This window comes from Tachyglossus aculeatus, chromosome 5 (genome assembly GCF_015852505.1).
Source record: "Tachyglossus aculeatus isolate mTacAcu1 chromosome 5, mTacAcu1.pri, whole genome shotgun sequence".
In the NCBI taxonomy this organism is placed as follows: Eukaryota; Metazoa; Chordata; class Mammalia; order Monotremata; family Tachyglossidae; genus Tachyglossus; species Tachyglossus aculeatus.
The window spans coordinates 56,525,802-56,552,354 of record NC_052070.1 but is presented as its reverse complement, the minus strand read 5'-3'; the positions used below and the strand labels follow the sequence as shown (position 1 = coordinate 56,552,354).

General features: G+C 49.0%; 1 protein-coding gene across 1 annotated transcript in view; it reads right to left on the bottom strand.

Moving 5' to 3' along the window:
• Positions 1-26,094, bottom strand: part of IGSF21 (immunoglobin superfamily member 21) — a 386,505-nt gene extending 360,411 nt beyond the window's left edge. The window contains exon 1 of the mRNA XM_038747515.1: positions 25,685-26,094. Within this exon, the coding sequence (XP_038603443.1) occupies positions 25,685-25,748 (64 nt within the window). The 5' untranslated portion in view covers positions 25,749-26,094. The remainder of the gene's footprint in view (positions 1-25,684) is intronic.
• Between the last annotated feature and the right edge of the window lie 459 nt (positions 26,095-26,553).

The window sequence follows — 26,553 nt, the reverse complement described above, 5'->3', positions numbered from 1 at the left end:
TGGGGAGAAAACAGTACAATAGTGCTATTAGACACATTCCCCGACCACAAGGAGTTTATAATCTGAAGCGGAGAGACAGTCACTAAAATCCATTATGGTTATGTACCGAAGTGATGTGGGGCTGAGGATGGGATGAATCCAAGTGCAGGGTGATGCAAAAGGGAGGAGATGTGGAAATGAGGGTTTAGTCAAGAAGGCCTCTTGGAGATGTGATTCTGTAAGAAAGCTTTGAGTGTGTAGAGAGCAATCGTCTGTTGTATATGAAGGGGAAGGGAGTTCCAGGCCAGAAGGAGGATGTGGACAAAGGGTCAGTAGTGAGGTAGATGGGACTAAAGTACAGTTAGAGGAGTGAAGTGTATGGCTGGGTTGTAATACAAAATCAGCAAGGTAAGGTAGGAGGAGGAGAGTTGATTGAACTCCTTAAAGCCAGTGATAAGGAGTTTCAGTTGGATGCAATTGGGAAAATTATAAATAACAGTTCTTTCCTGCTCCAGTGCCTCCTTCACTCCACTGAAGCTGTCATGACATTGCTCCCAGCTTGCCTGTTGCACCGTGGGCCGCCTACCATGAACTTAAGCCGCAGCTGATCATGCCCCAGCCAACCTCATCAGACGGCTGCGAGACTCCTCCATGGGCCTGCCACCCTCCATCACAGCTCCGAGGGCCTTCAGCATTCTTTTCTTCCAGACCGCCACGCTGGCTCCTCGGGACCCCGCACTGGGTCTCGGAGGAGCCTCCATCCTGACCCACCTCCCACCACCACAGCGGGCAAAGAAGAACAGCTGCAGCCCGGCGTCGACCCCACAGAACTTCAAGGAGACCGGACGGCTGCTGCTGGAGCACGTGCTGTGGTTGTGGACTGACCCCCTCCATTTCTGCCTCTGCACCAGGGACAGCCTGGCATGTGCCACTGCGGGGATGAATATGTCAATGAAATCAATTGATGGTATTCGCTGAGCACTTACTGTGTGCAGAACTCTGGACTAAATGCTTTATTCAAGAAATTTTGGGGAGTCTTGAAGTCAAGCATTGACCAGGGTATTTTCCTGCAGCAACTCTGGCCTTAAAAGATCCTAAATAACTAACGGAGAGAGCCCGGACCAGGGGCTCCAAAGGACCTGGGTTCTACTCCCGGCTCTGCCAACTGCTTGCTGCGTGACCTTGGACAAGTCCCTTGACTTCTTCCTCCAGACTGTAAGCTCATTATGGGCAGAGAGTGTGTCTTCCAGCTCTGTTATACTGTATTCTCTCAAGCGCTTAGTACAGTGCTCTGAGCACTCAGTAAATACAGTTGATTAATTTACGGAGCCATGACTCAAGCAGCCAGCCAACACCTCTTTCCCAGTTTCTCCTCTCTTTCCCAAGGCAGCATGCAGGGAGGAGTAGGAGATGGGGATCACTCAATCAGTGCTATTTATTGAGAGCTTCCCGTGTGCAGAGCACTGTACTAAGTGCTTGGGGATGGCAGGAGAGACTAGTGCTCTCACCTTGGGGAGTAATTCCCTAACTGCACCCAAAGTTCCCTTGGCAACCACAGGCCGGGGCACTGAACACCCCTGCTGGAGGGCAGGGAGCCTATGGCCTATGCCAACATACCTCACCCTCCTGCTAGACTGGAAGCTCCTTGACAGCAAGGATTTGTATCTACCAACTCTATTGTGCTCTCCCAAGCACTTAGGACCCAGCCTAGACCCCTCCAATTGTCCCGGAAAAGTCCATTAAGGATGACCAGTCACTGCCATCTCTTTCATGTTTGTCTTCTGCCACAGCACCAGAAAGACTGGAGGAGGTGTAGTGTGGCCTAATGGATAGAGCATAAGCTTGGGAGTCAGAAGGATCCAGGTTCTAATGGCAGCTCCATCACTTGTTTGCTGTATGATCTTGGGCAAGTCCCTTCACTATTCTGTGCCTCAGTTACCTCATCTGTAAAATGGAGATTAAGATTGTGAGCCCAAAGTGGGACAGGGACTAAGTCCAATCTGATTAACTTGTATCTACCCCAGAGCTTAATACAGTGCCTGACACATGGTAAGTGACTTACAAATACCATAAAAGAGGTGGGTCTGTTATCCCATGACCGATTTGTGGGGGGCTAGTCCTGCCCCTTGATGGGAGAGAGGATGGAAACAAAGCCCACAGGTTGATAAAGGGCCAAGAGATGCTCACAGCCCATCCTCCCCATCTCTGCTCCTCTCAGCAAAAATCACTGGGACATGAGAGCCGTTTACACCGATAACCTAACGGCCAGACGCTTATCTGCCTTCCCCACACTGTGGGACATGCTTTTAATATGCCTCGGAGTCTGCTGTATAAATGTTCAGGCAGAGGAGAGAGGGGATGAAAATGCCTCTCTCTGTCACCAAGCAGGAGATGTTGGGAGAGCCCCAGGTTGTGACTGCCACCACCTTGTCCCACACCCATGTGCCTCAATTTTTTTTATTGTATTTGTGAATTGCTTACCATGTGTTAAAAACTGTACTAAGCACTGAGGTAGAGCCGATTTGATAAAATCTGTTACAGTTCTGTCCAACATGGGACTCATAGTCTAATTAGGAGGGGGAGAAAAGAAATTGAATTTTATAGATGAGGAAACAGGCCCAGAGAAATGCAGTGACTTGCCAAGGTCACACAGAGAACAAGTGGCACATCTGGGCTTAGAACCTAGGTCTCCTGACTCCAGTCCTGTGTCCTTCCAACTGGGCCACAGTTTTTGTGGGAAAATGCATTTAGGGGACAGTGGCAGGGACGGTTGAATGGTCTTGACTTCTGCAGGCAAAATGTGCTTTTGGAGCTAACTGAAATAGGGAGCAGAAGGAGGTGGAGGTGTTTGGGAATTTCTGTTTCCCAGAGAGCTTACCACTATCCCCTCTGGGATCTCCACTATCCCCATGGCATCCTTGGGAGACAGGGATGTATTGAGGGGTAGATGGCCCTGAAGAACCTCAGGTAACAAGAAGACTCTTTTGGGGAATCGTCCCATCTCCATCCTACCATTCTTCACCAAACTCCTTGAGTGAGTTGTCCATACCCACTGTACAAGAGAGTTGGTAGACACAATCCCTGCCCACAGAGAGCTTAAGGACTGTGGGGGTGGGGGTAGTAGAGGGAGGAGGAGAGAAATAGCATCAGAATAACATCATGTAGTAGTAAGAATGCTTTCTAATTTGTCATTTGTGTTCTATTCAAATTTTGTAATGAAAACAATATTAATCAATCAATAAATCATATATATTGAACACACTGTGTGCAGAACACTCTATTAAACTCTTGGGAGAGTACAATATAGCAGAACTGGGTATACAAACAACTGGATAAGTCCTGAACCAAGGAATTGATACAGAAATAGATTAAGATGAGGTGCAAGCTCTGGTTAAGTGTTTAGGCAGACTGGAGCGATGATGAATTCGCTATCTCTTCCAATTAATATGAGAAGACTTCCTGGAGGAGGTGAGATTCCAGAAAGGGGCTGGTAATCTGTGAAGGAAGGACAGTACAGGCCGAGTGTGTACTGGGAAGCAGCTTGGAAGCAGGAGTGTGTTTCTCAGAAGAAGCAGACTTTAGCAAATCTGTCTGAGTGGAGTGAGGTGGGGAGACTGGGGGGCAGCCCAGGACCCCAGCTTGGATCAGCCAGAAATGTAAGGGAGAGAAATCCAGGTCTCAGTTCTGTAGATCAGAAGCATTACTAATTGTCATCTGTGCTCTGCTCTCACTTACTTTGGACTTTGAGTCTCAGGACCGATTTCTGAGTCTCAGATTCCTCCTCTGAAACAAAGGAGAATTCCCAGAACTTCTTCATAGGCCCGTCCACATCAGTGCTGTCTCATTAGAATGAAGGTTCCTAGCCTATCCTTTTCCACTGAGAAGCAACATGGCCTAGAGTGGATAAAGCACAGGCATGGGAATGAGAAGGTCCTGGATTCTAATCCCAGCTCTGCCACTTGTCTGTTGTGTGACCTTGGGCAAATCACTTCACTTCTCTGGGATTCAGTTACCTCACCTGTAAAATGGGGATGAAGACTGTGAGCCCCATGTGGGACAACTTGATGATCTTGTATCGCCCAGTGCTTAGAACAGTGCTTTGCACTTAGTAAGCACTTAACAAATGCCATCATTACTATTATTGTTATTTAATCTGTTGGTTTTTTTTACCACAGATCGTTTCAGGGTGACTTGCTCCTTTCTAGACTGTCAGGTTCTTGTGGGCAGGGATCGATACTATCCACTCTATTGTACTGTATTCCCCCAAGTACTTATTACAGTGCTCTGCAGGAAGCACTAAATAAATACCATCAATTGACTAAGATTGGACGTCAATGGTGATAGATGAAAAAGAAGATGGCAGAGAGAGAACCAAAGAGTGGTAGAGAGACAGCTGCAATGGGTCACTGGGAGGTCTGAGGGGCCTCCCTCCATTGGACACTGGCCAATGGGGCTGTGATGATGGAGGGAAGGGAAACAGTGTAAAAGAAAGAGCTCAGGAAATGACAACTTTTAAGTCAGCAACAGAGTATTGTAACTTAAAAACAGATGATAATGATAATAATACTACTACTAATAACAACTGTAAGCACTTACTATTTGCCAGACACTGTACTAAGCACTGGGGTGTATACAAGCAAATTGGGTTGGACATATTCCCTGTCCCAAGCAGAGCTCAGTCTTAATCCTCATTTTACAGATAAGGGAACTGAGACTCACAGAAGTTAAGTGAAATTTGCCCAGCAGTCATGTGGCAGAGCGGAATTAGAACCAGGTCCTCTGATTCCCAGGCCTGTGCTCTTATCTACTAGGCCATTTTCACACTGGCAAACAGAAACTGTATGCAAATGTTATGTAAACACTTGTGACCCTCTGTAGCACTGCTTCCCCCTCTAAACTGTGACCTCGTTGTGGGCTGGGAATGTGTCTACCAACTGGGTTGTATTTTACTCTCCCAAGTGATTAGTACAGCTCTCTGCTCAGAGTAGGTACTCAATAAATACAATTGATTGACTGTTTCCAATACCCAGTTGGGGCCTGAAGGGATATTCTCATAGGACCCTGTCCGAGTGGACACTGACTGAGAGGCAGCCCTCCTGCTCATTTCACCTTCCTGAATTCCCCAGTGTAAGCCTCCAGGAAACTTGGCTTTGCTCCCATCTACCGTGGGAGAAGATGTTGAAGGGGGTGGGTGCTAGGGAATGCAAATGCAGTAAAATCCTCGTCATCAGTGGCACCATCAGGAGCGATCAAACTTTTGGCTTGTTGCCTCGCCCGCGTGGCTAAGGTGGGTGAGATGCAGAAGCTTGTGGGAAAGTGCCAACCTGCTTCCCCAAGGCATCAGCGCAGCCCAGGGGTCTGCTTATAGCTGAGAAAGCAGTGGGGAGGGCCGAGGCTCTTCTCTGCCAGAGCATAGGGCTGAGAATTCACACTCTAAGTAAATCATCTACACTTGCCGCCAGCCAATACTGAAATCAGCTCCCTTCATTCATTCATTCATTCAATCATATTTATTGAGCGCTTACTGTGTGCAGAGCACTGTACTAAGCGCTTGGGAAGTACAAGTTGGCAACATATAGAGACAGTCCCTACCCAACCACGGGCTCACAATCTAGAAGGTGGAGAAACAGATGGCACCACCCAAGTTCAAATTCACAGGGAGCTGATGAACAGGCAGAACTTGAAGCTTTTGGACAAAGCCACTTTTATCATTATTATTATATTTGTTAATAATAATAATAATAATGGCATTTGTTAAGTGCTTACTATGTGCAAAGCACTGTTTTAAGCACTGGGGAGGATACAGGATGATCAGGTTGTCCCACATGGGGCTCACAGTCTTAATACCCATTTTACAGTTGAGGTCACTGAGGCCCAGAGAAGTTAAGTGACTTGCCCAAAGTCATACAGCTGACAAGTGGTGGAGCTGGGATTTGAACCCATGACCTCTGACTCCCAAGCCCAGGCTCTTTCCACTGAGCCACGCTGCTTCTCTAAGCTCTTGTTAAGCTCTTACTATGTGAAAAGCACCGCATTAAGCACTGAGGAAGGTATGAGATAATCAGGTTGGACACAGTCCCCGCCCAACATAGGAGGGCGAAGAGGTTATTAATACCCACTTCACAAATTGAGGAAACTGAGGTGCAGAGAAGTAAAATGGCTTGCCCAGGGTCACACAGCAGACCAGTGGAAGTTCTGGGATGAGAACCCAGGCTTTCTGGCTCCCAGGCCTGTTTTCCTTCCACTAGGTGACACTGCTTTTCCAGTAGTGCTCCACTGAGCTTCTTCAACAGCTCCACAGACACAGCTTACATCTCACTAGCATTAATAAAAGGTGTTCTCTTCAGGGTTTGAACAGCATGATGACTCTGGTCCTGCAAGGAACCAAGTTTTCCACTCCACCGCACTCTCCTTGGGATGACCTGCTTTTTTAAAAAATTTATATTTGTTAAGCACTTACTACTTGTCCAGCACTTTTCTAAGCACTGGTGTAGATGTAAGTTTATCAGGTTGGATATAGTCCTTGTCCCACACAAGATTCACAGTCTAAGTCAGAAGGGGGAGAATTTAATCCTTATTTTACAAATGAGGTAACTGAGTCACTGATTGATTGATTGACTAACTGAGGGAACTTAGGCATATGGAAGCGAAGTGACTTGCCCAAGAAGCAGCATGGCTTACTAGAGACAGCCGAGGCCCAAAAGTCAGAATGTCGTGGGTTCTAATCCTGGCTCTGCAGATTGCTTGCTGGGTGACTTTGGGCAAGTCAGTTCACTTCTCTGTGTCTCAGTTTCCTCATCTGTAAAATGGGGATGCCTCTTCTCCGTCCTACTTAGACCATGAGCCCCGTGTGGGAAAGGGACTGTGTCTGACCTATTTAACTTCCACTATCCCAGTGTCAGAACAGTGTCTGACACAACAAAGCACTTAACAAATATCATAAAAAAACAAAAAAGGCCACAAAGCAGACGAATGGTGGAGGATTAGAATCCAGGCCCTTCCAACTCCCAGGCCCATGCTCATTCCACTAGGCCACGCTGCTTTTTGGCTTGTTGGGGGCTTGTTGGGCCCCCAGGAGTCAAGGATCACATCTTGGGGTCCATGCTGAGAACTCTCTGAGTTCCGGGAGATCAGGCAGAGAGGGAAGACGTACTCTGTCCTCTCCCTGCTCCAGAGAGTGCCAAGATGCTGTCCGTCTGTGCCTGGGATTGCAGAAAGCCAGCAGATGGGCACAGGGACATGGCAGCCTGGTGCCACCCAGGAAAGCACAACAGGAGGGCACGATGCCCACTCAAGATCTCTGGTGGCATCGTGTGGTTGTATCAAAAGAACAGCCAATACAAATGGGACACTGACCTTTCAGTAAAAGTACAAAAGGGCGACCCTGGGAATTGATTCCATATGTGGTGGGCAGCAGAAAACTAAAACAATGAGTTACGATCCAGGAGTTATTTCCAATAGAAATAATAAGACCCATTTGGGGGGCATGGAGGGAATTGGGCTATAAACAGCACATCTTGCAGGATGGCATTAGGGGATGAGCAGGTGAGGAAATTGCGGCTGATGTACACCGAGACTCTGGCAATGCATTTGACACAACATGTCGCATGAAATTTTACTTGCAAAATTAGTTCTCATCAAAGTCAATGTGAACCGTCAGGTGGATTGAAAACTGGCTGAAAGATGAGAAATAAAGGGTAATGATGAATGTCACCGTATCCGGCTTGTTAGCTGGCTGCTGCAGGGGATGGTGCCAGATTTCATCATAGTTAGCATTATTACTGATCAAGAGGCAGAAGAAAAGACTCCGCTAATGACGTCTACATGTGGAGGGGCTTGGGGAGCTGGGTGGTGGGGAGAGGGAGCAGAGAATTAAGCTCATGTAAAGAGAATAAAAATCTCAAGAGATATTTTTTTGGGAAAAGGGTTGTTTATGGGCTGGGTTCGCGGGAAAGGTGACCGCAGGAGAGCTTGGCCAGGGTGAGAGAACACTGGGGTGGGCCCAGATTGTCATAGAACTGGGAACCCCAGTAGTGATTCCAACTGAAGGAGCAGACAGAGATGGAGTTAACCAGGAGCCTAAGAGCTTTTTTTTTAAAATGGTGTCTCTTAAATGCTTACTAAGTGCCGGCCAACTGTACTAAGTACTGGGATAGACACACAGTATTCTGATTGGACACAGTCCATGCCCCAAATGGGGCTCATTGCCTTAATCCTCATTTTACAGATTAGGTGACTGAAGCACAGACAATTGAAGTGATTTGCTCAAGGTCCCTCTGCAGACAAGTGGTGGAGCCGGATTTAGAACCCAGGTCCTTCTGGCTCCCGGGCATTTGCTCTAGTAGGCCACACTGCTTTCAGTCAAAGTCTCAGGGCATGAGATGGGGAGAAAATGCACCCCAAGTTCTGAACTTCCAGAGCCTCAGACCCAGGAGTCTTGCAAGGAGAGCACTAACTATTTGGCCCCATCTCGGCTTCAGTCAATCAATCAATTGATCATATTTATTTTGCACTTACACTGGGCAGTGTACTATACTAAGTGCTTGGGAGAGTCCAGTATAACAGAGTTGGAAGACAAGTTCCCTGCCCACATGAGCTTTCTTACAGTCTGCTTCTCCACCTGGCTCCCCTATCTCCCTCTTTCTTATGGCCTCTCTCCACTCAACTGAACCAATTCCATGACTTTACACATAATATCCCCACAGTCAGGATTCATTCATTCATTTAATCATATTTATTGAGCGCTTACTGTGTGCAGAGCACTGTATTAAGCGCTTGGGAAGTACAAATCGGCAACATATAGAGATGGTCCCTACCCAACTATGGGCTCACAGTCTAAAAGGGGATTGTCCAGCTCCCTGAACTATATCACTTCCCTCCTACAAAATACCGCTCAAGACTCCCCCGGCTCTAGGAAGCCTTCCCAGACAAACCTCACAGGACTGAAGCTACTCAAATCTCTCCATCAATTTCCCACAGCTATCTGCATTTCAAATGAGATTATTCCTTTCCCAATGTGTTGTCAAAATCACCGAGAAAAGTCAGCTCTACTCTCTTGGTATACTAAACATCACCCTGAGCTTCTGTTTCTAGATACTCAATCAGTAAATTATATTTATTGAGTGCTTACTGTGTGCAGAGAATTTCACCTAGCATCTGGGACTGTGCAATATAACAGAGTTGGTAGACTCATTCCCTGTCCACAAGGAGTTTACAGTGGAGAGAGGGAGATGGACATAAAAATAAATTATGCGTAGGGGAAAATCAAGTAGGTGTGTGTTCACGAAGACTGTGAGCCCCACATGGGACAACCTGATCACCTTGTATCTATCCCAGCACTTAGAATAGTGCTTGGCACATAGTAAGTGCTTAACAAATGCCATTATTATTATTATTATTATTATTACATAATGAGTACAGACTCACGAGTAAAAGTGACGCAGTAGGGCGAGGAACTAGGGCGGAGAGATGTGAGATTATAGAAGATGGAATATTAGGCACTTTAAGGTCATTGTATTAATGTTTGCTTGTCTCCCCCTTGAAGCCGGGACACGTATTGTTTCTTTCACTCTCCTGCTCTGTCTCCAGAGGGCTCTCTGTAATTTGGGCAGATCATGAAAATAATAATAACTCTGGTACTTCAGAAACCCTGTGCTGAACCCTGGGGTATATGCAAGGTAATGAGGTCAGACACAGTCCCTGTCTCACACAGGGCTCACGGTCTAAAGAGAACAGGTATTGAATCCCCATTTTCCAAGTGAGGAAACTGAGGCACAGAAAAGTTAAGTGACTTACCCAAGGTCACACGGCGGGTAAAGCAGAATTAAAACCCAGGTTCCCTGCCTCACAAGCCCATGCTCTTTCTGTTGGGCCATGCTGTTTCTCATCAACAGTCTTTTAGACTGTGAGCCCACTGTTGGGTAGGGACTGTCTCTATATGTTGCCAATTTGTACTTCCCAAGCGCTTAGTACAGTGCTCTGCACACAGTAAGCGCTCAATAAATACGATTGATGATGATCAACAGGGCGGATCATAAATGAGGCTGCTGATTCGAGCCAGTAGCTTTACTCTCTTACTTTACCTCCTTCTCCAACCCATGGCAACACCTTAATAATGATGTTTATGATAGTCAAAAGGGATGCTCAGAATAATCCACAGACTCATTCACTCCTGAACTTTAAAAGAGTTGCCAATCCTTTAAAATAGTTGCCGATGAAACCTCAATGCATTTATTCTGACTTCCCTGTTTGCAAATATTTTTAGGCCTGCCTTACACTTTAGAGTGTAAACTCCTCACAGGACAGGAATATGTCTTAGCCATCTTTTTTTACTTACCTAAGTGCTTAGAATAGTGCATTGCACCTAGCAAGCACTCAAAAAAAGAATTTTACTTCTGCACTGTGAGTCACTGTGCTTTGGCAAAAAAAAATCTGTTGTAATGAGACCTTGTTATATCCAGAGAGAATCCCATGACCATGGATTACAATAGCCCCTTTGTTTCCTCTCACTCTAATGAGGATTTCATAGGCTGACTTGCTATATCAAGGTTCCACTTTGAATTTATGCTGCTTTTACTTTCCAACATCAATGAGCCTCAAAGCAACCTTGTGAGGTAGGAGTGCATTACTGATACTTTTTTTTAACAGATGAGAAAACTGGGACACAGAGAGGTCAAATGACTTGGCCAAGGTCACACAGCAGCTCTGAGGCTGATCTGAGTGAGGGGTCCTTTAAGCCTCCCCTCTGCTTTCTCCTCTCTGAACTAAAATACTGTTGCCCTCATCCCTGTTTCCCATCTGTCCTTGAGCCCCCCCCAAAAGTCTGGTGTTTCTCCCCTCAAAGTCAACTTGGGTCCCATTATCCAAAATGATTTCTCCCCAGCAGAAAGCCACAGTAGCATTTTTACGATGTGCCGGCCCCAACTCCGGGTCTGCCTGTGACACTAGGTGCCGGATGGCAATTAGGATTTAATCACCTGTTTATTTCTGAGCCAGAGCCAGCTTGCAGCTATTGTGCCGATGAATATGCACTTGACAATAAGCGGTATTCGGCAATGAGAACACTGGTACTTCTGCTTTCCATGACATCCCCTGCCTGGTTGCCTCACACGCCCACCCTGTGCCCCTCCCAGCCTCCCAGGAGTCCAGCCGTCCAGCCATCTGACCCTTCCACGGGTGGACAGACATAGGTGCTGCCTCCCGCCCCTGCTGCCGAAGGCCAGGCCTCTGCACTCCCCCAGCCGGGACCATAAAGCCGCCGCACCAGCCCGTGATTGACATTTTATTTTCGGAAGGAGCTGGCGAAAGGAGGAAGAGATCATGCCGGGGAGATAATGGAAGTTCCAGTCATTAGTTAAAAACAACCCCATCAGGACTGCGAGCGCCTCTGCAGAAAGGAAACAAAAGGGCAAGAGGACCAACTTGGCAAGGGAACAAAAAGCCGACCGATCAGCTGCTTCCTCCCCCAGCGGCTCCTGATCTGGGCTTGGGTGATTTATGAGGCTGGAAGCCGCCAGGCGAGAGCTGAGCCAGCAGGGCCTAGCCAGGGGCAGAGGACTGGGTTTCGTGGTCCTCTTGGAGCTGCTCTGCTCTATGCCCACCCCCTCGGAGTGGGAGCGGAGAGAGTGGTGGCTTTCCAGGCCCTGTTCATGTTGTGGGAAGGGAGACCTTCTCCCAGTTTTCCCCTCTAAACTGTAAGCTCTTTATGGACAGCGAATGTGTCTGCTTATTGTTATATTGCACTTTCCCAAGCGCTTAGTACAGTGCTCTGCACACAGTACGTGCTCAATAAATATGATTGAATGAATGAACGAACATCACTGAGCGGTGGGATGGGAGATAGAGCCCTCATGACCTGCCTTCGACCTTCAGACGGCCGACATGAGGGATGGGAGCTGAGCCCCTGAGTCAGCCAGTCCTAGCGGGAAGAGCACAGGTTTGGGAGTCAGAGGACCTGGGTTCTAATCCCAGCTCCACCAGTTGTCTGCTCTGTGACCTTGGGCAAGACACTTCACTTCTCTGTGCCTCAGTTCCCTTATCTATAAGATGGGAATTATAGACTCCCACTATATAGTGGGAATTATAGCTGTCCACTGTGGGACAGGGACTGTGCCCAACCCAATTTGCTTGTATCTGCCACAGCGTTTAGGACAGAGCTTGGCACATAGTTAGTGCTTAACAAATACCATAATAATAATGACAAGTATTATTTTTAATACCCCCCACCCCTACCCTGACTTCCCCTCTGACTCCCAGCCAGGAAGCCATGGTGCGGTTTCACCCCCAACTTCTAGGAGAGCTCAAGCAAGATGAGAGCATCTTATTTTCATTCCCAATGGACCCCTATCACCTGTCTCACTGGGTGCCCTGACTGGCTCCCAGACTTCGGGTGCTCCACTTTCTTCAAACTTCTTTTTTTTTTACTTTTTTAGGGTGTTTGTTAAGTGCTTACTATGTGCCAGGCACTGTACCAAGTGCTGAGGTGGATACAAGATAATTAGGTTGGACACAGTCCCTGTCCCACGTGGGGCTGTCAATCCCCATTTTACAGATGAAGTAACTGAGGCCCAGAGAAGTTAAGTGCTTCACCCCAGGTCACACAGCAGACAAGGGGTGGAGTGGGTTTAGATACCAGATCCTCAGATACCCAGGCCTGTGCCCTATCCAATAGACCATGCTGGTTCTACAGCAAGGTGGTGGTTTGTGTGTTTTAGAAAACGGGTATTGGTCCAAAACTTCCCAATTCTTGTGGTAAGGCCTCCACTCCCTCCTTCTCCAGTCATACTTCACTCTGATACTTCAATCATTTTCCAAAACATGATTTTGCATGGATCTTCCCACTCTTCAGAAACCTGTAACAATAATAATAATAATATTTGTTAAGCACTTACTATGTGCCATGCTCTATATTAAGGACTGAAGATTGCCCATTCCTCTCTGGATCAAGCCAAAACTCTTCACCATCATTTTAAAGAGCTCTAACGGCTCTGTCCCTCCTAGTCATCTATTCTCTTCTCCTACTACAGTCCAGCTTGCACCCTCTGTTCCTGTCAAGCCAGACTCTGAACTGACTTGTTCTTAGTTTCACATCCATCATCTTTCCCATTTGGAAGTCCTTCCCCTTTCCTATCCAGCAAAGCACTGCTCTTTCCAGCTTCAAGACCCTTCTGAAATCACATTTCTTCCAGGAAGGCTTCACTGTTTAATCTCTCATTTTCTCATCCTAGTTCCCCTCTACTGCCACTTCAATACTTCATCCACCTCACACACTCCAGAGCACTTGTGTACACACTTTTAAACTCTGTTGCTTACCACTTTCTATAATTTACTTTAGGATCTTGCCTATATATTAAACTCCTTAAGGTCAGGGATCACATCTACTAATCTACTGTACTCTTCCAAGAGTTTAGGACAGTGTTCTGCCCTGAATAAATGCTCAATAAATACAACTGAATAATTGCATCTTTGGAAACAAACAGAACAGGAGCTAGTATATGGTTATGGATGGGTTTGTGTGTGTGTGTGTGTGTGGCTGTACATGTGTATGTGTGTGTATGTGTGGGTTGTGTATGAGACAGGAAGTGAATAATAACAATAATAATAATTATGGTACTAGTTAAGTGTTTAGAGAAGCAGCGTGGCTCAGTGGAAAAGATCAAGGGCTTTGGAGTCAGAGGTCATGGGTTCAAATCCCAGCTCTGCCAATTGTCAGCTGACTTTGGGCAAGTCACAACTTCTCTGGGCCTCAGTTCCCTCAACTGTAAAATGGGGATGACAACTGTGAGCCCCCCGTGGGACAACCTGATCATCTTGTAAACTCCCCAGTACTTAGAACAGTGCTTTGCACATAGTAAGCACTTAATAAATATTATTATTATTATTATTATTATTATTATTACTATTACTATGTGCTGAACACTGTTCAAAACACTGGGGTAGATGCAAGTTAATCAGGTTGGACACAGTCCCTGTCCCATATTGGGCTCACACTCTTAATGAGGTAGCGGAGGCCCAGAGAAGTGAAGTGACTTACCCAAGGTCACAAGATAGAGCCAGGACTAGAACGCATGACCTTTTGACTCCCAGGCCTGTGCTCTGGCCAGTTTTTGTTTCCTTGTTGCCTGGATCAGTCACCATCATTGCAGCCCAACCTCTTGCCCAGCTCAGGCTCTGGAGCTCAGGAAGGGACGGACAATTGGCATCAAGCTTGGTGAGCTAGCCGGTGCTGGGCCTATATTTCCCCTGATGCTTACATTTAGGGCAGCAGAGGATGCTCTGAGCTTGGGCCAGGCACAAGAGGAGAACCATGCTTTTTCTGCTCCTCTTTGCTCCACTTGCCCTGGACATTATCACTGAGAAAATAATAATAATAATAGTAATTATTATTATTAATAAACTGTTTATTATTAAACTGTTCTAAGCGCTGGAGTAGATGCAAGGTAATCAGGTTGTCCTGCATGGCGCTCACAGTCTTAATCTCCATTTTACAGATGCGATAACTGAGGCATAGAGACATTAAGTGACTCGCCCAAGGTCACACAGCAGACAGGTGGCAGAGCCTGGATTAGAACCACGTCCTCTGATTCCCAAGCCCTTGATTTTGCCACTAGGCCAGCTGCTTCAGACCAAAGAGGGAAAGGTGTTGTTTCTTTGTAGCTCCAGACACCATTAACCTTGGCAAGTCCAGAGAAGCAGCATCGTCTAGCAAAGAGAACCCAGAGGTCCTAGATTCGAATCCTGCCCTTACCTATTGCCTGCTGTGTGACCTTGGGAAAGTCACTTCACTTATCTGGGCCTCAGTTTCCTCAGCTGCAAAATGGGGATTCAATGCCTGTTTTCCCTCCCACTTAGACTGTGAGCTCCATGTGGGATCCCTGAGCTTAGAACAGCTCATGACACACAGTAAGTGTTTAACAAATACCATTAAAAATATCCTGGTGAACTTCCCTAAGTGTTTCTAGAACTGGCTTGGAACAGGGCCTCCCACCCCCACCCCGGACCGTGAGCTCCTTGTGGGCAGAGAATACATCTATTCTGTTATATAGTACTTTCCCAAGTGCTTAGTACAGTGCTTGGCACACAGTAAGCATTCAGTAAATATCACTGATTGATTGATTTTTGGATTGGGCCAGTTCCCCACAGGTATCTGGGAATGTGGATCACGAGCGGATTGATGGCAGCAGTGGAGAGCAACAGATCTGAGCCCAGGCCCAACCTTCTCTGACGCCTCAACCCACACCACAAAGGGGACTGGCAACTTGTACTTCCCAAGCGCTTAGTACAGTGCTCTGCACATAGTAAGCATTCAATAAATATGATTGAATGAATGAATGGCAGTGGAAGGATCGATTCAAGGAGCCAATCAGGGGCACAACCTGAGACCCGGAACAATGGAACTGGTGCTTTCTGGATATCGGCCGGCGGCTTGGAGTTTATCAGGCCTCTTTGAGGGTGGAAGAGTCTTTGCGATGTGAAAGAAGTGGGTCAATCCCTGAAAAAGGTCTGGGAAATTTTCAGATACTGAGAGAAGTTTAGCAAATGGGCCTGGGAACCCTAGAGAGAAATCATTAGCCCCAATGATAAAACTTGGGGTTTATAGCCCATCTCTCTTTCCCAGCCTCTTTCCCATCTGTTACATTACTTATTCTCACAGATCCCCGAAGGAAAGTTTGTGAGGCAGGAAAAGGAAAGGTTGAATCGTCCCCATTTTCTATTTATTTACCTTTTCCTGGGCCATCTGGGGAAAAATTTGGAGCAGGCTGGCAAAGCAACTTAGTTAAGGTCACACAGGGGCCAATGGTCAAGCTTGGACTTGAATACAGGTCTCCTTTATTTCCAGGCCCAGGCCTTTCCCGCCAGCTGAATGGACATGCTGGCTGCCAGGGGTGGTTGGATGAGAGTTGGAAGATGTTGGAATAAACCTGCTTTGGAAATATTTGCCAAAAATCTACTAGCCCTGTAATGACTTTACCAGCTCACGGGATTTCCTACCGTAACTGCCCGGCCCACCAGAGTCAATTCAGTTCCTGAGGCTAATAATAATAATAGTAACAATAATGACAGTATTTGCTAAACTTTTACCACGTGCCGGGCACTGCACTAAGCGCTGGGGTGGATATAAGCCAATAGAGTTGGACACAGTCCCTGTCCCATGTGGAGCTCACAGTCTCAATCCCCATTTTACAGATGAGGTAACTGAGTTGAGGTTACTGAGTGACTTGCCCAAGGTCATGCGGAAGACAAATGGCAGAGTAGGGATTAGAACCTATGACCTTCTGACACCCAGGCCCTCAATCTGCTATGCCTTGGTTTCCCCTCCACTGGGCGATCAGCCTATGGGGGATGAAGCTGGGTATCTGTTCCTCCTGCCCCTCCCCTGGTGCCTGGAGGGACAAAGAAGGATACAGAGTTCAGAGCACCCGCTTTCCTGGCACATTTCGGTTCTTGGCCCTTCTCCTGGCTGACAGCTGGCATGCCAATGGAGTGGCCACTGCAAGGATGGGCTCCATGCCAAGGAGAGGGGCTCGTTACAGAGATCCATAGTGTTAACATCCTCAGGAGGTCGTCTAGACTAGCCGTGAAAATAAGCACTAGCCTGAGGGCTCAGGGTTGAATGGGTAACAGGTCCAGTGCAGTGGAAATCAGTCTAATACAAATTAAGCACCAGGACTAATAAGAAATTGAGTCTACTTTCTCTATGCTCCCTATTTCTTTGTTTTGTGGGGGGTGGAATCTTTGGGTCTGAAGTGGTGGTGGGGACTCTGAATTCTTCCCAGTAGACTCTGATCATTCAATCAATCAATCACATTTATTGAGTGCTTACTGTGTGCAAAGCACTGTACTAGACACTTGGCAGAGTACAATATAACATTCTAGCAGAGTTGGTAGATACGTTCCCTGCCTAAGCAATTTGAGGATGGGTATTAGGTTCTTTATTCCCCAAGCACTTAATACAGTGCTCTGGACCCTGCAGGTGCTCAATAAGTGCTATTGATTCTGATATTGATCCTGAGGGTGCGCTACAGGTAGATAGATGCTTGTATGTTCTTAGCAATGCGATCTAGGGAATAGCAAGAGATAAAACTGGGAGAGGGATGTGGTTCAATGCAGATTTTGCTGGCTAAATGGAATGTTTGTGGCTCAATGACTTTAGAAAACTATTTGCAAGACTATTTGAATCATCCAACCAGGGCAGGCCCCAAACCTGCCCAGATTCTTAAATATTTCTAGGGAAGTTGCCTTCGGAAACCCACTCAAGGACAATCCTCTCTAGATATGGTCTCTCTCTGTCCCCTCCCCGCCCCCCCTACACCATTTCCCAGTATCACCTGGGGAAGGGAAAACATTACCAGGGAAGAGGTCAAAAATGGGTTAGTTGAATCTTGGTCTGAAACATCACAGGTGATGAGGCATAGAGAGGTACCAAATGGCCACAATTTCCCAGTAGACTAGGCAGAGATAATGTAGCCTAGAGATCTTTCCATAGGCTTCCTGAAATAGGGAATGGTATTGAGCTTCTAGAATGCCTTAGGGGGCACGGGGACAGGTGAGAATGCCTGCTCCCAAGTCAGGCAGGTTTGAGAAGAGTGCTGGGTACTTAGGTCAGGCCTAAGCATAAAACCCCCCACAAAAAACCAAGGGAGATGCCAGATAGAGCAACAGTAATTTTGTTAAGAAGACAAAGAGAGGGAGTGAAAAGCTCCCCCATCCCACCCCATATGCCATTATTTCTGCAGAAAAGCGAGGAGCTTTGTGTTTATAACTATAAATGTCAACAGCTAAGGAACGCGTGACATCACTTCCTGAAAGGGCATTTGTCTTGAAGATGAAGTTCCCGCTAAAAAGCCATCAAACCATGTTCCCGGAATCAACATTCACACCTCTGTGCTTTCCAACAGGGTCTGGCAGTTGACAAGAGACACCATCACAAGAGGTTGGATGATTTCCAGCCAGTTCATACATTTAGCTCACCAGATAAAGAAAACTCACTAATTACATTTTGAATATCTATAGATGCAGAGAGAGAGAGAAAGAGGGAGAGAGAAAGAGAGAGGGGAAAAAAGCGGGGGCTGAAGAGAGGGAGAGAGAAAAAAACAAAAACTATAGGGTGTGGATCATTTTAGAAAGAGTCTTAATTGTGAAATGTCAGGAAAACTGACAGACTCAATCCAACCATAGCCTTATTTGTTCATGGCCTGAGTTAGTGCAGTCTTGAAAGTTATCATTATTATTGTTATTACTATCATCATCATTATTATATATGATGCTTGCTATTAGGTGCTTGCTATTCATTCAATCATATTTATTGAATGCTTACTGTGTGCAGAGCACTGTACTAAGAGCTTGGCTATTTGCCAAGCACTGTGCTAAGCACTGGAGTAGATACAAGTTAATCAGTTCGGACACTTGTCCCTGTCCCACATGAAGCTCACAATCTAAGTAGGAGAGAGAGCAAGTGTTGAATCCCCATTTTGCAGATGAGCAAACTGAGGCACAGAGAAGTTATGTGACTTGCCCAAGGTGACACAGAAAGCATGTGGTAGCACTGGGATTAGAATCCAAGTCCTTGAACTCCCAGACTTAGACTCTTTCCACTAGGTCATGCAAGCTCACCAAAATGTTTGGTCCCGAGGATGGAGGCGATGAGCAAAATTAATGTGACATTATCATCTGTCCCAATTGCACTGTCCTAAATCGCTCCTCATTCTAAGCTGACAGGCAGGAGACAACAAGATTCTCCACCTTCCCATCTGGCAGCTTTGGAAAAAGGAGGCAGTGCCTCAAAGATTGGGTTTCATTCAAGATGAGCTCAGTTCTCCTGCAGTATGTGAGCTTTGTTCAGGGATTGCACAGAGCAAAGGCATTGTTGCCTCACAATCTTTTGTCCCACACAACCCCATGTCCTCAATTCTACAAATCTTCAGAGTAAAGTTACCACCAAGCCTCGAGTGGTCCTGTCTGCAAAGGGCAAAACCAAGGCTAATTTCCACAGAAACCCAAACACCTTTTCACTGCTTAGCTTTTCCTCAAATGCAAAGGAGATTGTGAAATGGAGCATGCTGTCAAAATGATTTGGCATCACTTTGGGATTGGGCTGGAACCATCATCTTTGATGTGAATTTGTGGGGATTGAATTCTGGAGTGTGTCTGGGTTGGTAAACTCCCTGTCTGCATATCTGTCCCTTTCAGACGGGTCTCTCCTGCCCCTACCATCTTTAGGAAAGGGAATGTAGCCCAGCTTGAACCATGGTCCTAAATTGGTAAAGTAATTACAATATTTTGCCTCAACTTTATCTCTTGATATCCAACAGGCCATTTTACTTCAAATGGGGCCCGAGGAGGATCAGGATGTTAGTCTGCTTTTACGAGGGAACCCACACAATCCGATGGAATGTGTGTGAACCCTTTTTGATCCTCTCACTGACCTCACATCTTAACCCTGAAAAGTGGAACACAGGTTCAAGAAGTGTTTAGAGACATTTGCGGGAAAGAGAAACAGTGTGAACTAATAGAAAGATCATGGGCCTGAGAGTCAGAGGACCTGAGTTCTAATCCTAGCTCTGCCACTTGTCTGCTGTGTGACCTTGGGCAAGTTACTTAACTTCTCTGGGACTCAGTTACCTCATCTGTATAATGGGGATTAAGACTGCGAGCCCCATATGGAACATAAACTGTGTCCAATCTGATATCTTATAGCACTTAGTACAGCACTTGGCACTTAGTAAGCACTTAACAAATACCATAAAAAACCATGCCTATGGCTGATGACAATTATTCAGGCCCTTAAATCTTTCCTCATGGAATCTACCTTGCGGTTTTGCCAAGTATTAAATAGAAAGTACTAAAATACTGCAATAAGGATTATAATTTTCCTGAGCCCAAGGAGAGAGCAAAAGAAGATTGTGAGGTTTCTTTTGAGCCTTCCTCAGAGGCAGACTGCAACGGGGTGAGGGGGGTGGGGGACGGCGGAGGTAAGACATAGTAACTGGCTGTTGACCCCCCAGAAAAAAAAGCGGCTCTATCATTACAAAAGAAAAGAGCATGAGCAAATTCCACATCGCTCTTGAAAAAAAAAAATTCAACCTCTCCAAAACTCATTATCATGCATAGGTAGTTGAAAGAAAAAAGTTTACAGCTGGGTGGATGGATGGAATTCTAATAGCAACAATGAAGTAGGGAACACTTATTAAACCCCGGTTACGGCAGGCAGCCCCCTCCTATTAGAGGACAATTAATAAAGATGATGCCATCCTGGCTGCCTGGGAGTCAGGCCCCCCACCAGCCTGGGAAGAGAAGTGGAGAGAGGCATCTGGCAAAATGTGCTACTGTAGCTGCCCCTGAAATCTCAGTTCAGATCCACAGTGTCCTGATCCGGTGAAGCAGAGAACCAATCACTCTTGTTCATTCTGCTTCAGATTTGGATCCTTTCAGAAGCCTAGTTAGTGGTCCATTAAAGCCCACTTTCATTCATTCATTCATTCATTCAATCGTATTTATTGATCGCTTACTGTGTGCAGAGCATTGTACTAAGCGCTTGGGAAGTGCAAGTTGGCAACATATAGAGACGGTCCCTACCCAACAGCAGGCTCACAATCTTCTTTCCCAGGCCCACCTAAGAAGATTTCTTGCTCCCCTCTGGACTAGGTGTCAAGTCAAACGATTCCTTGACCTAACTTTCTCTGTGCTGGTGGAACTTCAGTTACCAAACACCCCTTTTCCCTGTCCCCTCTCCCAACACCCCACTTAATGGCAGAAACTTAACCCAGAAAAGGGGCAGGGGGTGGGGCATATCCACCTGCCCAGGTGTTGTTTGCTTGTGTTATTTTTTGGTTTTTTATCATTTGAGTGACTGGAGGGCTTAACAGGACCAGGGAGACCTTGTGATAGAGTGGACTGGGAAATGCTTTGGCGAATTTGGTTCAAGCAGAAGTTGGAGTGAAGGGGGCAGACTGCAAAAGCTACAAAGAGCTTTTGACAGCCCTGCAGGTTGGTGTTCCATTAAAGAAGGCCGGGGGGTGAGGGGGGAGAACTTCAGGAGAAAGGAGGGATTTAACCGGTTCGAGAGGGTGGCGTTCATTCATTCAATTGTATTTATTGAGCGTTTACTGTGTGCAGAGCATTGTACTAAGCGCTTGGGAAGTGCAAGTTGGCAACATATAGAGACGGTCCCTACCCAACAGCAGGCTCACAATCTTCTTTCCCAGGCCCACCTAAGAAGATTTCTTGCTCCCCTCTGGACTAGGTGTCAAGTCAAACGATTCCTTGACCTAACTTTCTCTGTGCTGGTGGAACTTCAGTTACCAAACACCCCTTTTCCCTGTCCCCTCTCCCAACACCCCACTTAATGGCAGAAACTTAACCCAGAAAAGGGGCAGGGGGTGGGGCATATCCACCTGCCCAGGTGTTGTTTGCTTGTGTTATTTTTTGGTTTTTTATCATTTGAGTGACTGGAGGGCTTAACAGGACCAGGGAGACCTTGTGATAGAGTGGACTGGGAAATGCTTTGGCGAATTTGGTTCAAGCAGAAGTTGGAGTGAAGGGGGCAGACTGCAAAAGCTACAAAGAGCTTTTGACAGCCCTGCAGGTTGGTGTTCCATTAAAGAAGGCCGGGGGGTGAGGGGGGAGAACTTCAGGAGAAAGGAGGGATTTAACCGGTTCGAGAGGGTGGCGTTCATTCATTCAATTGTATTTATTGAGCGTTTACTGTGTGCAGAGCACTGTACTAAGCGCTTGGGAAGTACAAGTCGGCAACATATAGACAGTCCCCACCCAATAAAGGGCTCACAGTCTAGAGGGAGGAGACAGACAACAAAACAAAACATGCAGACAGGTGTCAAAATCGTCAGAACAAATAGAATTAAAGCTATATGCATATCATTAACAAAATAAATAGACTAGTAAATATGTACAAGTAAAATAAATAGAGTAATAATCTGTACAAATATCTATACAAGTTCTGTGGGGATGGGAAGGAGGTAGGGTCGGGGATATGGGGAGGAAGAGAAGAAAAAGGGGGCTCACACACCCCAGACCCAGCCTGCACCCCCAAGGCTCCAAGTGAAGGGATGGGTAATTCTGACTCCAGACATCTGGACCGCCCCTTTCCCTTCCCCACATCCCCAAGGCCGGGCTCTACCCATTTAAGATAGACAATTTGCCCCAGGAAGTGTGCGGGAAAACTTGCCCTGGGATTCTTCCTGGTGCCGGGTTGGGTGAGCATATCTAAAGCCCGTGGCCCTTCTGCCCAAAGAGATGAGACAGTCTGCCCCATCTCTTTGTCCCTGCTCCGGGACGAGCTTATAGGAGGTGGGTCAGAGAGGGATAGAGTGCCCTCCTCTGGCACAGCTGGCACGTCATATCTGGCCCTCGGGCCCAGAGCCCAGCTGGCCCAGTCTTGACTACCTCCTTCACCTGCTTAGGGGAGGGAGTGACAGTGTTGGGGGGAGAGACAGGTCAGTCCTGCCTCTGGTCCCGTTGGACCTAGGAGTCCCGTTCTGCTGGGATTTCAGTGGGCTATGCCACCCAGTGAAGAAATAGAGGATGCAGGAGCAGGGCGAGAGGCCAGAAGGTTGAGCAACCAGTCCCTGCCCTCTGCTCTCTGGTTAGCTGGAAGGGCCAGTTAACAGTGTCCCAGCAAGAGTCCTGCCTCCTTCTGCCCCCCGACCCAGGCCGGAAGAAGACAGAAAGGGGCTGCAGAGATGAAGAAAAAGCGGCAGATCCCAGATGTGTACCCCATCATCCTCCCACCAAGCCGGATCCTTGGAAAATCCCTCAACTCCTGCTGCCGGAGACCTGGTTCCACCCTTCCGTGGGAAGATGGAGAGATGTGGGCGGGTGTCCGAAGGCGATGGATGGCAATTCTGCGGGCTGTACCCCTTGACCAGCCAGCTGGCCTGCCAACCCGGAACCCCGAACCCCAGAGACCCCCCGCCCGGCCTCCCACCCGGAGGAGGGGGAGTTCTCTTTCCTAGTCCCGCTCCTGTCCCTTCTAGGTGGTCTCCGGCCCCCTGTAGACGTGCTGTCCCTCTGTTTCCCCCCCGGGGGAGTTAAGGACGGGGGAGGGCGAGTAAGACCCCAGCCCCGTTTAGGCAGCTATCCAGCTCCAGGTACGATGTTGGGTAGGGACCCTCTCTATATGTTGCCGATTTGTACTTCCCAAGCGCTTAGTCCAGTGCTGTGCACACAGTAAGCGCTCAATAAATACGATTGAATGAATGATGTTTCCTTTCCTCCAGCCTCACCCTCCTGATGTTCGGCCTCTGGGGAGTCCCCCCTCCGCCTGGCCCCCCACTGGGGATCTATTTCTCCTCCCTTCCCCCTGCCCGCAGGACAGGCTGGCAAATGTCCCGGCCCAACCCCTCTCCCCGTTGGAGCAAAACCCGGCCGTTTTAGGGGCGGAGGGCGACGGAAACATTTTAACCAGTTTTAAAAGTCCCGTTCCCACCTTCCCCACCCCCGGGGGTCGGATGGGTCTCACCCGTCGAATATCCCTGTGCCCCATCTCTGCTCCCCCTTCCCTAATCTCGCCCCCATCTGCGCCCCCATCTCTGCCCCCCATCTCGACCCACCTGCTCCCCATCCCCCAATCTCGTCCCTACCTCTGCTCCCCCATCTTCTTTCCCCCCATCCTCGACCCCACCCAGCCCCGCAGCCTCGGGTAGAGAGAGATAAATGGGGCAGCCTGGCTGACACTGCCCAGCGACCCCCTCCGAGGTTGGCCTGGCACAGCCCCTTGCCCCTCGCCCAGCTGGGGAAAGGGCGGGATGGGGGGCAGGGTGCCACCCCATTACCCCCCCTCCCCGAAGACGGGCACTCCCATACCCACGGAGCCATGTAAAGCCATGCGAAAGAGAGAGCGGCGGTGCTGGGAAGGGGATGGAGAAACAAGGGGACCCAGGAGGTCCGGAGGGAGACAGGAAGGGAGGGGAAACTGAGGCCCTGCCCTTCTCCCGGCTACTTCTCCTTCCGCGGGAGGGGGGCACCCCAGGACCCCTCTCCAGCCGCAGCTGGGCTTCCCGGTACCCAAAGTTGGCACCAGTAAGTGTGTGGCATGGGAGTGGGAGAGGGGGCAGAGAGGAAGGGGTAAGGAGAGAGGAGCTGGAGGGAATGACAGGTTGAGGATGCTCTCCCCGCCCTCTTTTCGTCCTTCTCCTCCACTCCCATCCCCCGAACCCCCGCCTATCTGTGCCCCTCGAACCCTTCCCGGACAGGATTCAGGGCAGAGCCCCTTTCCGAGCAGCCCAGATCGGAGGGAGGGGCGGAGGGACCCCAGGATTTGGATCCTGGGCCACTCAGGAACAAAGACCCGAAATGAGGAGAAAGCCCGGGTTTTAGATAAAGGGCAGCGGAGCGCAAGGTGGAAGGGAGACCCTCACCTGGTCCTCCCACCCCAAGCCCTGCCCACGCCCCCCGCATCCTCCGGCCCCGCCCGCGGGGGCAGCTGAGAAGTGAAGCCAGCAAAGACAGACAAGCCCGTCAATCACCCCGGCTCCACGAGCCGCAAAATAAACGTGCCTGGAGGAAAACACAAGTACACACTCTCACACAGGCATGAATACACATACAAGTACATACACGTAGAAATACGAACACTTCCACACACCATCACATTTACCCTCCAGTACAAACACCCCGCTCCTCCCACGGCCATACTCGCAGATTTGGGACACTGAGGGTAAATGGACGCAGGATTAGGGGAGAGCTGGACGGGACTGGGGGGACCTTGGCGGGGGCAGGGGCTGAACCAGAACTGGGGAAGAAATGGACCAGAACTGAGGAAGAATCGGATCAGAACTGGAAAAGAATTGAATCAGAAGAGGAGAAGAATTGGACCAGAGCTGGGGGGTCTGGGGGGACAATGGCAGAATTGGGGAGAACTGGGGAAGAACTGGTGAGGGACTGGTGAGGGACAGAGGGAGAACTGGGGAAAAATTGGACCAGGACTGGGGCAGGAATAGGGAAGAGTTGAACCAGGACTTTGTGAGTCTGGGGGAGAACGGGGGAAGAGCTGAACCAGGATAGAAATTGGACCAGGACTGGGGAAAGAACTGGACTCAAACTGGGACAGAATGGGGGGGGGGGGACTGGGGCAGAACTGGAAGGAGAACTGGACCAGGACACTGGGGGAGGACTGGACCAGGACACTGGGGAGGAATTGGACCAGGACACTGGGGAGGAATTAGACCAGGACACTGCGGGGGGGGGGGGGGGGGGGGGGGAACTGGATCAGGACACTGGGTGAGGACTGGACCAAGACACTGGGGAGGAACTGGACCAGGAAACTGGGGGAGGACTGGACCAGGACACGAGGGAGGAACTGGACCAGGACACTAGGGGATGGAACTGGACCAGGACACTGTGGGGGGGGGTACTGTATCAGGACACTGGGGGAGAACTGGACCAGGACACTGGGGGAGGGGAGGAACTGGACCAGGACACTGGGGGAGGACTGGACCAGGACACTGGAGGAGGAACTGGACCGGGACACTGGAGAGGAACTGGACCGGGATACTGGAGGAGGACTGGACCAGGACATTGGTGTGTGTGTGTGTGTGGTGGGGGTAACTGGACCAGGACATTTGGGGGGAACCGGGACCGGCCTGGAAGGACAGGGCTGGGGTTCTGTAGCCCAGCCACGCCGCTCCCTCCCCCTACACCCTCCCCTCCCGCCCCCCACCCGTTCCCCGCCTCCCTGTCAGTCACTCACCCAGCGCCAGGTCCAGCAGATCCCAGAGGAGAAGGCAGACACTCAGGCCGTTCATCTTCCGCATGTTGGCCCCGGGAATACAAACTCCATCTGGTTCAGGCGCTCTCCTGCCTCCTGCATGGCGAGGCGGCCAGGGGCACGGGAGGAAGGGGCATAGCCGGGAGGTGCCTGGGCGCAGACATCCTCCCCCTGCCCTGCCCTGTCCTGCCCCTTCCCTTGGTCTTGTCCTGGACTGAGGCCGGGAACCCGCTCCGGACGAGCCGAACCGCACCGGCTCCTGCGCCCTGTCTCCCCGGACACCGGGGTGCGAAGCCCAATCTTCCCGCGCACTGACGCCTCTGTGTGTGTGTGTGTGTGTGTGTGTGTGTGTGTGTGTGTGTGTGTGTGTGTGTGTGTATTTGTGTGTGTGTGTGTGTGCCCGCGCGAGGCTCTGCGCCCCTGTGTCTCTGTGTGTGATGCGCGCCCGGGTGTGATGCGTGTGTGCGTGTGTGTGTGTGTGTGTGTGTGTGTTCAGACCGCAGGAAAGAGTCCAAATCAGCAGCGAGTTTGGAATTGAAAACGCTCTCTTTCTCCTCCCTGCTCGTCCTCCCTCTCCTCCCCCTTCCTCTTCTCCTCTCCCCCTTCTTCCCCTCCCTCCTCTCCCCCCTTCTCTCTCGCCCCCCTTCCCCCGCTCAGTATTATACGGACTTTGCTTTAATCCTCGATGAGCGGCTCCGCTTTCGTCCTCTAAGCCGATTGATTGTAGGGAGAGCGAGCCCACCGCCTCCCCCCAGCCCCTTTCTCCCTGCTGCTTCCCTTTCTCGTTGAGCCTCGTCAGAGCGGCTCAACCCCTTCCTTTCCCCTCTGGGCCCGCCCTCGACACCCCCTCG